This window comes from Delphinapterus leucas, chromosome 4 (genome assembly GCF_059928025.1).
Source record: "Delphinapterus leucas isolate spDelLeu-1000000601 "Yukka" chromosome 4, BTC_Dleu_Yukka2, whole genome shotgun sequence".
Taxonomy (NCBI): Eukaryota; Metazoa; Chordata; class Mammalia; order Artiodactyla; family Monodontidae; genus Delphinapterus; species Delphinapterus leucas.
The window spans coordinates 118,235,387-118,251,427 of NC_143132.1; the positions used below are offsets into that span (position 1 = coordinate 118,235,387).

Genomic DNA, 16,041 nt, shown 5'->3' on the forward strand with positions numbered 1-16,041 from the left:
ATTCTGAAGTACCTAAAGTTTACCTGGATATATAGATGTGTGTGTGTGTGTGTGTGTGTGTACACGTGCACATACGTCCATGTGTGAATATATTTATTTAAATCAGACTCTTCATATTCTAATGACCCTGTGTGTGGCGAAGCACGGGGTAAAGTGGGTACACGTTCTCATTTAGGATTTAGCAAAGCAATTTTTGAATAAAATAAATGCTGACCTACACCAGGGATCAGCAAACTACTGCCTGTGAGCCAAATCTGGCCTGCTGCCTGTTTTTGTAAATAAAGTTTTATTGGGACACAGCACACCTTTTAGTTTACACGTTGTCTCTGGCTGCTTTTGTGCGACAGTGGCAGAGTGGAGCAGCTGTAACACAAACCCTATGGCCCACACAGCCAAAAATATTTACTATCTCATCTTTCAAGAAAAAGTTTGCCAGCCTCTGATCTATACCTTCTATTTAGTTTTAAGTTGCCCTTTTTCTTCACTATTGTGTTTATTTCTAATATGAAATAAAAACAAAATTAATATATCCTAAGTATTACACATATTTAAGTGACATCAACATATTTATTATGAATTCACATCATAAAATTCCTCATAACCCATCTAAGATAAAATTGTGAGCTCTATATAAATACTTTCTTTGACATTTTATAAAATTTTCTTAAGTGCATCACACAATTGTTATCTTAAAAAAAAAAAACTACCACGGATATACACTCTATATTACACAATGAACTTACTGTGTAGTGATGAAAATTCTACATCTGGGTAACATACTTGTGGCTAGTCAGATGTTCGGCAGATATTATGGGTATCTAGCAAATAAAAAATTATTTAATGAATGATCCATGCAAGCAAGCCAACAACCAAGAGATGAAAACATTTTAATAAATATTAAATTTTTTAAGAAAAGTGAAATTCAGCTGTGAGGTGACAGTCCTTATCTGGTCAACATAACAGTAAGTTAATGTAAACTTAATGCCAAAGTAGCAACTCATTTTTAAAAATCTTTGTGTTAAATACTATTCTATAAATGTTATCGGTTTTTAGGAAGAGAAGTAAAACTATCAAAAATTCATGCAGAGCAGTAATTGAAAGAAGCCCTTTTTGTTGGCCTACACACACACACACCTGTGGTTTCAGTTATTCAGTAATCCAAAAAGTAAAGTAAGAAATGTCTTGCCTATTTTTGTGCAACCAGTTTCAACATTTTCATTCAACTGATGGTGTCTAACTTTTTTTCCAAGTTAAAAGTACCAGGTAAGAATTATAAAGGAGTATTTCAAAAGAACTGGATAACGGTGTTAAATCTACTTCAGAACCTATTTCTGAATCCTAATTGCACATTTTATTGTATTTTAAATGGGCAAGAGAATTACAAAACTTGAGAGAAAATACCATAAGGAAATACAATAAGGAATATAGAGGTGACTTGTTTCAATCATCCCAAAAGCCAAGATCTTCCAGTTTGTAGCCTGATTCTCCTCCAACCCAGAAGTATGACTGTTATCCTGGGAGATAGATGTACGACATCTATCCTATAGATGAAGACAATCAGAGGAATGAAAGCACGGGTTCTAACACTAGTGATCCATTTCCCGGTGTGTAACCTTGAGCAAAGCACTTACTCTATGTTTAGGTTTCCTCATCTCTAAAATGGCCCGAATCCCATTTCGGCAAGGTTGATGGGAGAATAGTAAAATCACATACATGAAGGCATTTTGTTGTTGTTTCGATTTAGTTGTCCTAGACCAATTCAACATATTACAATCCACAGTCTGGAGTGTAAATTAATTATGTCTCTATTTTATTTCCATTTCTCAGATGATATCTTTACACACTTTTACAGCATTGGCAAATGGCACGAAAATGTGCTCCAAGCATAATGAAGCTTCTCATACCATTTTTCCTGCTGCTGCAGGACAGGATGTTGCACCCAACAGTGTAGAAGCATCAAGGATGGGGCTGTCGAAACATACCAAGGACCTTCAACACCAATCGATGCAGATGAAGGGCCAGCTATAAACTTCTGCATGCATGCAGGCTGCATTTTGTGGCATCAGCTATTTCCAGCATTGCTACTGTACTGTAGGCATATACATATGTATGTATATGTAGATATAATATATGTGTGTATATATATATCCATTCCCTTTTCTTTCTTTTGGTTGTGAAACAGTATGAAGACCCAAGATTATGCATGAAATGGTCACAGCACAATGCAAAAAGTAAAGTGTCCCCTACAACCAAGGTGGCCAGGGCACGTTGAAATTTGCTTTGCTGTACTTCCGCTTACACCAGCAATTCTATAGCCATACATGGTACACACAAGAGAGTTCAACATCATTAATCTGCACCATAAACGGATTGCATTGAATCCATTAAGAAATTTCTACCATAGATTACTTACTAACATGCCACATATGCACAATCTAGCATTCTTGTAAATGAGTCTGATGTGTTAGCATAAATCCAGGGCTATTTTGACAAGCTTCGTAAAAACTAACGATTCTTTGCCAAGAAATGTTTAAAGCTTGTCTGAAACTTTAAAATACATCCATCTTGGCACGCTGCTTTTGAAAGTTTTTAATGGCTCTACTAATAGCTTATAGTTCTTCTTCAACAGTACATGGTGCACTACAGAAACAAGGGCGGCTACTCCTTACAGCAATAACTGCGAATTCGGACGGTACTTAATGGCTCTTCTTTTCCCAAAGGGGCAACATGTTGATTCCCATCTGATACTGGTTCTTCTGAGAATCATTTGGCTACATGTAACCTTGGTCTGGGGGTTATCTGAAATTTGATTTGCCTCTAGATTTTTTCATACGCTATTAACCCTACTGAACTTTACTTTCATAACAAACATATCTATATATTCAAGCCAAAACCTACTTTACATAAATTTGACTTTGATTCAACCAGTATTTTCTAGAACATAATTTTAAATAGGAGCAGAAAACGCTGGTTGAATCCATGCAAATTTTAAAATGTAAATATTTTAATAATCAATTTCTTTTGAATAATCACATCATAAAGTTTAAATTTCTGAAACAGATTCCTTCCACTTAAAAATATCCTGTGTATCTGTCACTCCATAAAGTTGTATGGAACATAGAATGACTCAATTTGCCGTACTGGATGCCTTTTTTTTTTCCTTCATAACCCTCCAACGTTTATGCTGAGTAGTTACAGAAATAAGAGCACTTAGGAATTTTATTTTTTCCCTTAAATCACTGAGAATCAAAACTTGGACACAAATTTAACTTATTTTGAATACGCAATCTGCTTATTGAATAAAACTATATAACAAACTCTATTTACAAGAGTGGTCATTTGTGGCATAGATAACACATTTAAATATTTTGCTTTTTATGAAGAATTTGGGCAAGAACTAAGAAATTGTATGTATCAAATGCTTATAACAAAAACCTTAAAATCACCTGTATTTTAAAAATGGTTAAGTTTCAGGTGTGCCGCATTGTAGTTCAACACCTGTATACACTACCCTATATAATTTCGATTGGTCAAAACACCTGCGTGATGGATTGAGCCCAACTGAGAATTGCTTGTGTAAATATCATTTTAGTAGCTTTAGAAATGGAGCTGCGACAACTTTGGAGCACTTATAAATGGCATAAAAGCATTCTGCCGCTCATCAGAGAGAATGTGTAGGCCAACAAGAGGTATCTTTGAAACCCCATGCTCTTAAAGCACCCTCTACAGCCCTCACAGACACGCGACTCCCACGGACCTCAGTGGGAAATCCACGTGCGTCAGGGCTGTTGGACTGAGCCCCACGAGAGTTGGTTTTTAAGAAACAAAGCTGTAAATTAGCAAACCTGGTTGGCTGTGGCGGTTGCAGCGAAGGGAACACTTGTGGCAGATGTTGTTGCTGCGGACACAGTGGCTGGCGTAGCACCGTGCACCATGGGAACTTTCGGAGGGAAAATCATATAAGCAAACATACAGAAGAGTGTAGCAATATGGAAACCATGGCAACATGGAGGAGATAATTGGGCATGGTATTTATCACAGCAACAAGCCGTGTGACGGGGCATCATCACCAGTGAGTGACATGCAATCACAGCGCAAAGCAGGACAACATTCCAAGGAGAGAAGGGGAAGGGGGATGAAAGAGAAAAAAAAGGGGAAAAAAAGCTTGTTACCATCAAATCAAGAAAATTGACACAAACAGGCTTAATTTGCTAAGTCAAAAACAAGAATTTTATATAGTGTTCATAGACATTCAAAATCTAAGTCAAAATACAGGTATTTACTTCATAGATACAATTATCTGTTTGAATAAAAGTATGTTTTCTTATTTACTATTGTAAAAATATACAATATATTACTTTTATGAGATAGTTTTTTTTTTTCTTACACACCAGAACTCATAGTCCAATCAAAATCCACTAAAGGTGACTAAAGGAAACTTGTGTGTAAAGAAAACATTTATGTGAGTCCATGTCAATTAAATAGAAAATGGCATTTAATTGACAGGTGTTAGTAAAAAGGAAATGGACTTGCCCAATAGATATAAGTTAAACTTAGCAGTGGATTTTGAGGGGCTGTGAGGTGCACCATAGGTTTAAGATAATCAAGAAACAAAGCTGGCACCTACCAACACTTGTAGCGGGTGTCATGCACAATATTGAGCCTGCCCATCATGCATTGCAACAGGAAGGTGGATTTGAAAAGGGAAAAGAATTAAAACATCCCATCACACGTGTAATTAGGAAATTCATTTGAACAAAGAAGAAAAATTGTTATTATGGGAACAGTGGCATGTAACTGTCAGCACAATCAAATCATACAATAGCATAGTGATCAATTAGAACTAGTCTCAAGTGAAGAATAAAAGCCAGTTTAACTGTGTGCTGGTACACGTTGTTTCTCCTAATTGCTGCCTACAAATAAAAGTATTTTGAAAAAAATTGAAACCTGCTTAATTCTTTTAAAAATAATACTGCAATTTGTTTTGTTTTAACCTGGTTACTAGCCATCTGGTAGCTTTGCTATTTCTGACTTTGACCTATGAACTGAGCACATGTTAAATCATTAGGGAAATTTATTATTAAGATGCTAAATAATTCAACGCACAAAACTGACTTAACGATGTAATGAAACCAAAACATTCATTTTCATTCCTTTGGTCTTATTTATTTCCCTGTTCACTGTAGCGACAACAACACAGGCATGGAAGGGGTTGTGATCATTCATACAGGAATTTTATTTGGAGGGGTACCAAGCAATAAATTATGCATAAAGCGAAAGTGAACTTCTGCATTGCCTTAGTTGGGAATTTAAATGTAAGGAAAACATTTAGATGGGATATACTTTCGTATAAGTCTCGAACTGGTTTACTTAGTAGGTATCTGGGAAAACAGACTGGTTTTCACTGCTGGTTTAGACCCTCAGGACTTCTTGGAATAGCAAGTGTTCTACAAAATTTCACATCCAAAAAATGGTTGATTAGATTTCAGTAAAAACCCTGAATGGGAGATAATGAAGATATACATTGCATATGGGGTGTTAGCACTGATGTTCACAATGGCTCCACCATGACGTTAAAATAAATATTACGTATATAGTCCCTGTTCTCTTTGACATATAAACATTGAAAAATCTAACTTATTTTACCAAGTACAGGGCCCTTTCCCACATACTGAATTACTGTTCTTTCTATGAGATTAGTTTAGACTTCTAGGTTTTAAAATATCAAATGATTTTATGTTTCTATCTGAATCTTGGTGCGTCCTATTTAAATACTAGCAGCATCTGGGATGAACATTTGTTAGAAAAATATCTGCCAATTTCGTCTTGTCAGAGATGGCCCTGTAAAACAAAGCTGCCATTGAGAAGCACAGATTACTTAACTGGCATCCTTGTAACAGCTGCAATTAGACTGTTATCACAATTAGACGGTGGGCACAATGATCAGTGATTAAACTAGGTAATGGAGCTAGGGAGGCATCCTCTCAGGTGGAGTACTATTACATTGATAGGCATTATTTAAGACACTTGAAGATCTCTGTCATTTGCTACCACTACTGAGTCAAAGACTTGTGAAAGACAACAAAAACAAACCAGTAATAACAAAGACGGTAATTTGAGACAGTAGAGCAAGCAAAATTTAATACTCTAGATCTTACGAAATCATTATCTTATAATAGTGGGGTGGGAAGACTGAGAAAGAGAGGATGAAAAGATGAATGAAAAAGAATAATGTGCAATTTGATAAACAGTCGTTTTAAATACTGTACAGGTTATAGGTTTTAAATTTATTATTTATTATTATGCTGCAATTTGCCTATTGTATTTCATCCCATGCATAATTGAGGCTGCACACGCTGAAAATGAGTTAAATTTACCCTATCTCTCTATAACTCTAAAGCATTTATGATTTGCATTTCAGTTTGAGTTATCTTCCTCATTAACATTATAACCAATGCACACAGTTTTGAGAGGGATTTGCAGCAAATAAACATAAGGCAGCAATGAAAACACTAGCCAGGGTGCAATAACTCACGAATATGAAGACATAATGCTGTAGGACCCACTTACCAAAAACAAAAAATCACTTTTGAAATGACCATAATATCCATCTTTACATCAGATGGGTTGATTTATTAACAATGATTGTACAAGTAGCCAATTAAAATTTTTTTCTTCAGTTTTCAGCACAAGGCAACATTTAAGTGAATGTATTTGTCAATTTCGAATTTCCCCTACAAAGGTATTTGCAGAGCAGAATGGTGTGTTTCTGAGGAATGCAATACTTTAATTACATGATATTCATATTAAAATTTTAAATTGATCTGTATGAAGGTGCAGAAAAAATTACTAGGAAGGTAAGTTACAAATGAGACGTATGTGTAGGTAAAATCAGTTCAAGGAGAAAGGAAGGAAGTAGAGAGAAAAAGAATTATAATGGAGATTTGGTTGGAGGTTTGAATTTAGATATGGTAATTCAAGCCTATTTAGGTAGATTATGATAGAAGTATAAAGCTGATTTAAAGTCTTCTAAAAATAATTTATATCATTTCAAACTAAAAGTTCACAATCAGTTGAATTATTCTCAAAATTGATATCTAAAGAAGCAACAGCTTCATAGAATTTATTTCTGTTTCTATTCAATCAATTGAATTCTATTTTATTGCACTACTGAGTTGGGAAATAATAAATAAAACTCAGTGCTTACTACATTCCAGGCTTTATTCTAGACTCTTAGACTTGTCTATAAAAGTGCTTTAAGAAAATGTTTTTATCAAATATGTTTAGAACTCACTTAAACACAACTCTGAAATAATTACTACTATTATCCCCATTTTATAGATGAAAAAAATGAAAGTATAGGGAAATTATATCTTGTGGTACAGTTGTATTTAAACTTCCAAACCAGATTTGTAATCACTATGCTAAGTTTCAAGTAAACCATCTGCATTAATTTCATTAAGTATAATGAAAGTGATAAGCTGGAAATCTTTGTTTTCTATTCTTTCTGTTAAAACAACCGCATCCCTCTGCAACTCCCCTCTCACTCCAGCCCCTCAGCAAAGTTTCTTGGCCTTTTGTTTCCTTATTTCTGGTAGTGTTGCCACGCATGGCAAAGCTGAAGCCGTTTACAGCAAACTTACTTTTAGGTCTTTTGAAATCATAAACCTAAACTGACTGAGGGCAATATGCTAGGAGGAGAGAAGAGAGGTGTGCTTCTGAGGATCGCATGTAGGCAAAAACTGTGAAGGACAGCAGAGAGAAAAGTTCCTCCAGACCCTGGAGAGGAGGCGGGCAGTGTGCAGGGTCCCTGGGTAGCTAGGCATGTGGCATGTTCTTTCACAGCAGCCCTGCAGGCAGCAGGCTTTCCAAGGAATGGGCTGCTAAGGGAGGGAGGCTAAGGGGCTCAGGCAAGGATGCTTGTACCCAAGGCAGGCATAGAAGCCCTGGAGTACCTGCCTTCAAGAGATCTTGTGGGCTTCCCTGGTGGCGCAGTGGTTGAGAGTCCGCCTGCTGATGCAGGGGACACGGGTTCGTGCCCCGGTCAGGGAAGATCCCACATGCCGCGGAGCGGCTGCGCCCGTGAGCCATGGCCGCTGAGCCTGCGCGTCCAGAGCCTGTGCTCCGCAACGGGAGAGGCCACAGCAGTGAGAGGCCCGCATACCGGAAAAAAAAAAAAAAAGAGATCTTGTAAACATGGACATTGAGGACATCAGCAGTGACCAGTGCTGACTGAGGAATGGAGAATGGGTAGGCTGTCTGAGACTATTGGACTGCACAGGACCTCTATTTGAGTAGAGACAGAAAGAAGAGGAGATGTGAGGATGGGGTTCTGGAATCCCAGTGACGCCGCCTGATATTTCTATCCAACACAGTGAAATTGGAGTTTAGAATTGGACTTAATTTCAGTTCAGGAAAATAAATCTGATGTAAATAAAAGTGTTATTTCTTACACACTCCAATTTCAGGGGTGAAATTTACAACTACAACATAAGTAGACCCTAGGTTATGCATAATCTATATAAATAGTGAATTTAGTTTTAAAGGGTGAAGGTTAAAAAAAAAAGGACTATATATCTAAAAAAGAAAAAACCACCAAAGCTTCAATGTGAACTTAATCCAAATTACTTGTATTTATCTTTAAGTGAGATGGACAGTGTAAAAACAAAAGGCCAGAAAACTTTCTTGGGGTGGGTGGGAGGGAGATGCAGTGGGATGGGGTTGATTGAATGAATGGAAAGATGGATGAATGGATGAATGGATAAGTAGACGGATAGGTGGATGGAAAACAGGGAAGGAACAGAAGAAAGAGAGGAAGGGAAGGAGGTAGGGTGAGAGAGAAGAATAGATAGATGGTTAGAAGGATGGATGGATAAATGGATAGATGAATGCATACATGGATGGATGATGGATAGATGGGTATAGGCCACGTAAGTCCCAGTTTGTTCTTAAAAGTTACGGTATATACTAATTTTTCTTAGCTAGCTAGCTGGTTTGCCACTGAACCCTGATCTTTTGCTAGCAACTTACTCTGTATACAGAGTTACCTGCTCTAAAGATTTAGCCAACCATGCTTCATTGTAACTTCAATGAAATAGACCTGCATGTCCCTGAAGTTATGATTGAAGCAACAGACTACAGAGCTCTAAAACTCTAAACTGCAAAAAATAAATGACTTCCTTTTTCTAATCAGTTCCAATAAAGTCTTCAGAATATAACTTCCAAATTATAATACTGTGGTTAGATAGGATGCTCTGATCATATAATTCTTCTATATGTCTGCAGAATAACCTAGACTTTGGAAAATGACCTTTTTCTCCCAGGTGTTATACATAAGATGACATATGAATTTGTGGTAGGATGGATTTTCTGTAGTTCTCAAAGTATATTTAAAAACTTAAATTAGTTGAAAATATTTCAAAATTGAGAGATTTCACATATGAACATCCAAATGTCCAGAATATCTGGAAAAAAAATCATAAGATCTGGCAACACTGGACACCAGGGCCACTGCATTAGGTTGCACAAGTTTGTATACAACCAACCCTGGGAGGAACAGACACAACCACCCCTTGTTCACGAAGACTCTGATGTATATGGAACCACAAAGGGTATTGTGCAGTGCACCATACCCACTAGGCAGACAATCCTCTAAGGCAGCAAAGGGCTAAGTCTGAACATTGACCGACCCCTTTAGACTGGGCCTGTGCTCTCCAGTGCCTCCCAGAGCCCACAGCTCCTACTTTATTTCTTGCTCACTTATTCACGTTTCCTGCCTGGCCCTTAAGGCATTTGGGTTTTATATTCTCTGCCTTAGATTTCTTTCCTTTCTGGTTGTCTGATAAAGTGGTTTGGCAGAAGTATAAATGGGCTATCCGTTTTAACTTTTTAATGCCATACTGGCACGCAGGTACATATGACAATGAAAATTTTATTTTTGGCTGCGCAATGCGTGGCATGCAGGATCTTAGTTCCCTGACTAGGGATCGAACCTGTGCCCCCTGCAGTGGAAGCGTGGAGTACAAACCACTGGACCGCCAGGGAAAGTCCCGACAATGAAAATATTTTTAAGGAATGATGGAGGCAGTACTTACTTCTGATTATGTGACTAATAAAGGTTAACCTGAAGCTTAAGCTCTTTAAAACTGGGTTACAAATAACTCTTATTTGATATTACTATTGCAATAATTTCATAGCATGTTGACTACAAATATCAAGAACAGAATATTTCTGATGCAAATTCATCATAAAAATGCAAATGCATCTTAAAAATTTCAGCATATTTCAATATATTGTGGCACACTTTATTTAAATTAACAATGCTTAGTTTCTAGAACAGAGAGATAAGTATGATTCTGACTTATGAAGGTATTTATTATTTTTCTCTGACTTGACCTTACCTATCATCTTTTGCTCTATCCTATCCACAGACTAAAAACCATTCCAGGGAGAGACTACTGTCATAAGTCAGAGTCATGCATATCATGCAATTAATGATTATACTTATTTAGAAAAATCTTCAGTCATTTGAATGTTTTTGGAGAAACTGATGCAAAACCCATTTGATAAAACAGATTATTTTAGGTTTCTTTAAATAATTTATGGAAGAAGTTAGATTTGTTTTTATTTTTTAAATAGGGAAACTGTCATTTCTGGTAGTAATGTTTTATTCAATGAAATAAACTGACAAAAATAATTTTTAATTTCTTCAAAGAGATTATGGCAGTTACCTACTTGAAACTTTGTTTGAATCCCTTGAAACTTTGTCTACTGAACTGACTATAGAAAAATTGATAGATTATCTGTTGGAGACAGCATAAATCCAGGGGCATGGTAATTTATACTAAAGCAAAAAGATCCATTTCTGGAAATCTCTGAAAAACTGTATACGTTGAGAAGAAATTTTTTAATCTTATAAAACTTAAAACAAATGTGACTTTTCCCTCAGAATGCAACAAATACCCTACAGATCAAAATGATTTAATTTCTGTTCTAAAATGGACAAACTGCAACTTGATAGACACTATTTCATGAGTAAATATCATTTTATCTGTGGTTCTAGGACAGGCTATTTCAATTAGTGGAATATTCTAGTTCATTGAATGTTACTACATATTCTACATAGGGATGGCTAGTTTTCAAAGACGCGCTGTATATAAAGTTGTGCTTAGCAGTAAAAACTAATGTGACTATAATTTATTCTTATTATTCAAAAAGAATTTATCACATTCCCTCATGGCATTTTGAACATAATGCCCTGTAAATACTGTTAACATAGTATAATATACTAATGGGGCTGGATCTCTGACATACACAACTAGTCATAAACTTATCAATTTAATTAATAAAATTATTGTATTAAATAAATCTAACACATGGTAATTTTTTAGAAAGATTAAGAGGTAAAGAGGAAAATAAGATTAGAGTCTCTGGTTAGTTGAATTCCAGATTACAAGAAGTGTAATATGTATTTTTCTCAAGTAAATGATGAGTGAGCAAAAATAATGAATTTCTAGATAACTAATTTTCTGATTATTTATGTTTTTAAATTATATATCTTTGTGTATAGTTCTAGAGTATATTTATTTGACTAAGTTGTAATCAACTGAAACCACAAATGTATAACTCAACAATAAATGTAAACTTCACTGGGCACTTAGGGCTACTTCAATATTAGCTCAGGAGCAACAATTTTAAGTGATGTATACTGATTGGTACTGATAAGAGCACTTTTTAAGAGCTCTGGAACACAAAGTCAGTTTTTTATTCTCCACCTTGAAAACAAAAAGGCTGCAAAATAAAAATCAAAACTGAAAAGTGTCATTTCATATAATTCAAATGAACTCTATGGAATCATGAGGGCAAAGGGGTCTTACAGCAGGAAAGGGTCATAAAATAGCTTGACAGACATATAACGGTGTAGAGGAAAGATGAAAAAAAAAGAAAAGAATTCTATTTCAATTCCAAAGTACACAAACAAAAATAAATATATAAAACATCAATGATGTCTAACCCATCTTTCATTAAGCTAAAATTCTTAGTTTTTAAGGAAAACCATAGGAGATACCTCAGACAAGTTTCCATCTTACCTTCCACCTGCTCTATGGCTAAAAACAACTGGGGGTGTGGTTTATCTGCTCTACCAGTAGCACTCTACATGGATCATCAGATTCATTTATTAATAAACTCAAACCCCTTACCTGGTGGGAGAAATGCTGTATGCTGTTGTAATTGCATGTTGGCTAGAGCCTGTTGGTATTGGAAAATACCAGTGTTAAAGACTGCGGTGGCACCGTTGGTTTTTTCAAGAGCAGGCCTCTTTGGTAATGGGGGAAGTACAGCTTGAGGAATTCCCTGTTTAGTGAATGAGTATAAAAAACAAATACCAGTAAAAAGAGAAAAAGAAAAAAGAAAAATCAGTTGAGGGCTAAAATTGTTAGGAAGCATGAGCAAGCAAGCAGCAGAGCACTTAACTACCCAAGGGGAAAAAACATCCAATAAACAAAAATTTAAAGGGGAAAAAAAAAAAAGCAAGATAAAAGCTTTAAAGGAAGCATTATTTTTGTCTTGGGGGCGGGGGGAAAAACCCACTAGTATGAGAGCACATGTTATAATGTGTTAAAGTGTTTTAAGTCCCATAATGCTTCAGGCTTTCTGGGAGAAGCCATTGATTTGGGAAAAGAAGAAAAGCTGCACTGCGAGCTCCATGAGGACTGACAAGTATAAGCAATGTTAATAGTTAATTGTACGGAGTGACCGAAACAGGTAAAATAAAAATCAGTCCCACTCTGCCCCTCCCCCCATGTCTACCTAAACATGCACATGTCCCAGAGCATGCAAGTTTTTTTTTTTCTTAAAACACTGAACTAGAAATATTAAAAAGTCAATAATTCTATCACTAAAGCCATGCTAACCAAACAGGTACATAAATATACAGTCCAAAAATACATTTTTAATGTCCTTCAAGTATTCCATTAGAATATTCTACAATGTAGTTAAACTGAATGTGGACTGCTGGGCTTTCGGAATCTTTCATTGTATGATATCCGTCCAGGGACTTGTATTACAGTCTTTCCGCTAATTTTGTCAGGAAACCACACTCAGTTTTTCATTGTACTTTACAACTTTATAACAGAAAAAGGAATATATATTTTTAAATAGATAAAAAAAAAAACTTGTATCTACAATAAAGCTACATGCCAAGCTAAAAGGTGAAAGGTCATAGTACCAGGTCAAAGGTTGCCTCGAGGGGTCGCTTCAGTGATTTGACAGCCGACTGAGTCTTAATTAGCAGGCAGCGAGCACATGATGGCAATGGGCCAGTGGGGTTCAAGCGCATTAACATAAACAGCAAGCAGAGGTGCATCATGGGGGCAGCAGTGCATTTTTGGGTAGGTGAGAAAAAACAAATAAAAAAACAAATCATCGGAATGCCATATACAACGAATAACAAGACTAAGCATGCACAATAAAGGCACTACTGAGTTGTTATTGGGAGGATAACTCCTCTTTGTAGTTAATTACAAACAAGATACTCTAACAGAAAAAAAAAAAAAAGAGTGAAAGGAAGAGAGGAGGAGAGAGTCTGCCTTCTGTATTTTTGCTCAAGTATCCATAAACAAACACAGAAAAGACCTCTCTCGTGATTATTTTACTGTGCTATGAAATACCACAGTGTTTTTTTATGAATATTTTAAAGATTACGTCATATATTTATGTAAAAAAAAAAGGACAACATTACAACAGCTAAGCAAAGAACAAAAATGGACTCATTAAAATCAGCTATTAGATCACATTAAAATTTACCTTAAGTATATAGGTATCTGTTCTAAATGATCCAATTTCTAACTCCTCCTTGAGTACTGCTTTCTCCTTTCTACATAATGGCATAGGCAAGCTTCTCTAGTTTTACAGTTCTGTTTATGCCACAATATTGCTTAAGATTATCTAGATAGCAAACTGTTCAAAATCTTGTAGCTAATTCTAAAAACAATTTTGTTGAAGCAATTCTCCTAAATAGTTCCAGATTCTCTTATGGTTAAAAGCAAGATAATGTAGAGAAGAGCCTTGATGTGCAAAAGAACACACCGAAGGAAAACAATGGCTGATTAGATGGCACACAGAAATAAGAGGACCAAAAATGGCAGTATCGTTAAACCGAAAAGGAGACAGGTGTTCTGTACAAAGCAGAAATTTCAGAAACCCTATATCCAGAATAAGACACAGAATTAAGAGCTAGGCCGAGGGAAGGAGCAATCTGAACCATTTGAGGAGTTACTCTCACTTCTCTGAATGGTAACTTCATTATGTATTGTCTGGGATACCTGAACAAACATATCTTAAGCAAAAATTTTTTTAAAAAAGGTTAATAAATGAATAGCTTGTCGTCAGATACAGTTGTTCACTTTGCTCTTTTGACTGTTAACGAGGATTGATCTTAGGTCTCTAACTCACCATGGCAGCTGCGGTGGCTGCGGCCTGTGCTGCAGCAGCCTGGTTGACCTGGTATTGGGCAGCCTTGATCTTGGCTTGCAGATGTGCGGGAGGGTGAAAGTATTTGCACTTTTCCCTAGAGCATCTCCCTTTGATGTAATCCATACACACGGTGACTGTGTTGTCATTGGTGTCAATCATTGTGCTGTCAGCAGGATGGGCAAACCGACAATCGTTTTCTCCTCTGTTGCAATTGCCACGCTGGTACTCTCGACATACCTACGGGGTCATTAAGTGCACAGGGGTCAGTCAACATGGACAAGGAGAAACTTTCCGAAGATTTTAACTTAAAGTGCAAGACTGGTGATAGAAGCCAACAAATGAAAGGGGAAAAGATAATTTGCAAAGGAACCACAAAATAACTTGAAAACATTCTTAGTTCAGTATACAAATTATAATCCCATTTCAGTAAAATGTCCATGAGAGAGAAAACACATTTATGATACTAATTATGGTAAAATATCTAATTTAAATTATGTTGATATACTTATTCATTAGCAAGGGGGAAAACAGTAACTTTATATAGTGAAGAACCCTGGAGACACCGCTTTAATCAAACAATCAAAGTTAATATCACCAGTAATAAAGACATAATGACATCATGTACCTACTGATATGATGCACTGAAAAAAGGATACAACATTACATTTGTTGTATTACTGCTGAGAACGCATAACCTGAATTTATTTAATCATGAGGAAACATCAGACAAACTAAAATGGTAGGATGTTTTACAAAATGACTGATCAGCACTCTTCCAAAGTGTCAAGGTCATGAAAGACAAAGAAAGATCGAGACACTGTCACAGACTGAATGATCCTGGAGTCAGAGAAAGGAGGTTGGTAGGACAACTGGTGAAATCTGATTGAGGTCTGTAGATTGGCTAATAGCAGCTTATCAAGGCTAATTTTCTGGTTTTGTGAGTGGTAACATGGCTATGTAAGCTGTCAATATTTAGGTAAGCAGGGTGAAGGACAGGCAGGAACTCTTGGTTCTAGTTTTGCAACTTTTATGCTAAGCAGAAATTATTTAAGAAAGTGTAAAAAGTAAAATGATAGCTTTTTCATAAAATGTTTCGAAGAGCTAAGTTTTTTATCATTAGAGATTTACCTGGTAGCTATAAAAAGCAGATGGAAAAAGATTAGTTTTTGTTACTGTTTTTTTATTTTTATTTTTTGCGGTACGCGGGCCTCTCACTGTTGAGTCGTTGCGGAGCACAGGCTCCAGACGCGCAGGCTCAGCGGCCTTGGCTCACGGGCCCGGCCGCTCCGCGGCATGTGGGATCTTCCTGGACCGGGGCACGAACCCGTGTCCCCTGCATCGGCAGGCGGACTCTCAACTACTGCGCCACCAGGGAAGCCCTACTGTTTGTTTTATATCTATTAATTTTGGATGGGGTCCCTGGGGAAAGGTGAAAATGGGTTATTTTTCATTCATCTGCTCGATTTTGACTCTTACTATTAAAGTTTGTCATGGTGCTTGCTCTAATCAAGAGGTTGCCGGCGCTGTCTTCAGTCAGAATAGTTTGACCTTTTTACCACAAGAGGG

The 16,041-nt window shown here is 36.5% G+C and overlaps 1 protein-coding gene and 1 long non-coding RNA gene across 21 annotated transcripts in view; one reads left to right on the plus strand and one right to left on the minus strand.

Moving 5' to 3' along the window:
• The window catches only part of LOC149749410 (uncharacterized), a 128,001-nt gene extending 123,770 nt beyond the window's left edge, over window positions 1–4,231 (plus strand). For all 3 annotated transcript variants that reach the window (XR_016393111.1, XR_016393108.1, XR_016393110.1), the window contains one exon: window positions 1,828–4,231. This is a non-coding gene — a long non-coding RNA (uncharacterized LOC149749410). The remainder of the gene's footprint in view (window positions 1–1,827) is intronic.
• MBNL1 (muscleblind like splicing regulator 1) overlaps window positions 1–16,041 on the minus strand; it is a 201,611-nt gene that overhangs the window by 5,271 nt on the left and 180,299 nt on the right. For 10 of the 18 annotated variants that reach the window (XM_022582790.3, XM_022582806.3, XM_089910987.1 and 7 more), the window contains 6 exons: window positions 14,455–14,712; window positions 13,229–13,282; window positions 12,201–12,354; window positions 4,628–4,663; window positions 3,846–3,940; window positions 744–818 (listed from right to left, as the gene is read on the minus strand). In XM_022582790.3, the coding sequence (XP_022438498.1) occupies window positions 762–818; window positions 3,846–3,940; window positions 4,628–4,663; window positions 12,201–12,354; window positions 13,229–13,282; window positions 14,455–14,712 (654 nt within the window). In that variant the 3' untranslated portion in view covers window positions 744–761. The remainder of the gene's footprint in view (window positions 1–743; window positions 819–3,845; window positions 3,941–4,627; window positions 4,664–12,200; window positions 12,355–13,228; window positions 13,283–14,454; window positions 14,713–16,041) is intronic. The other 8 variants (XM_089910988.1, XM_022582791.3, XM_022582795.3 and 5 more) reach the window with 3 other exon arrangements.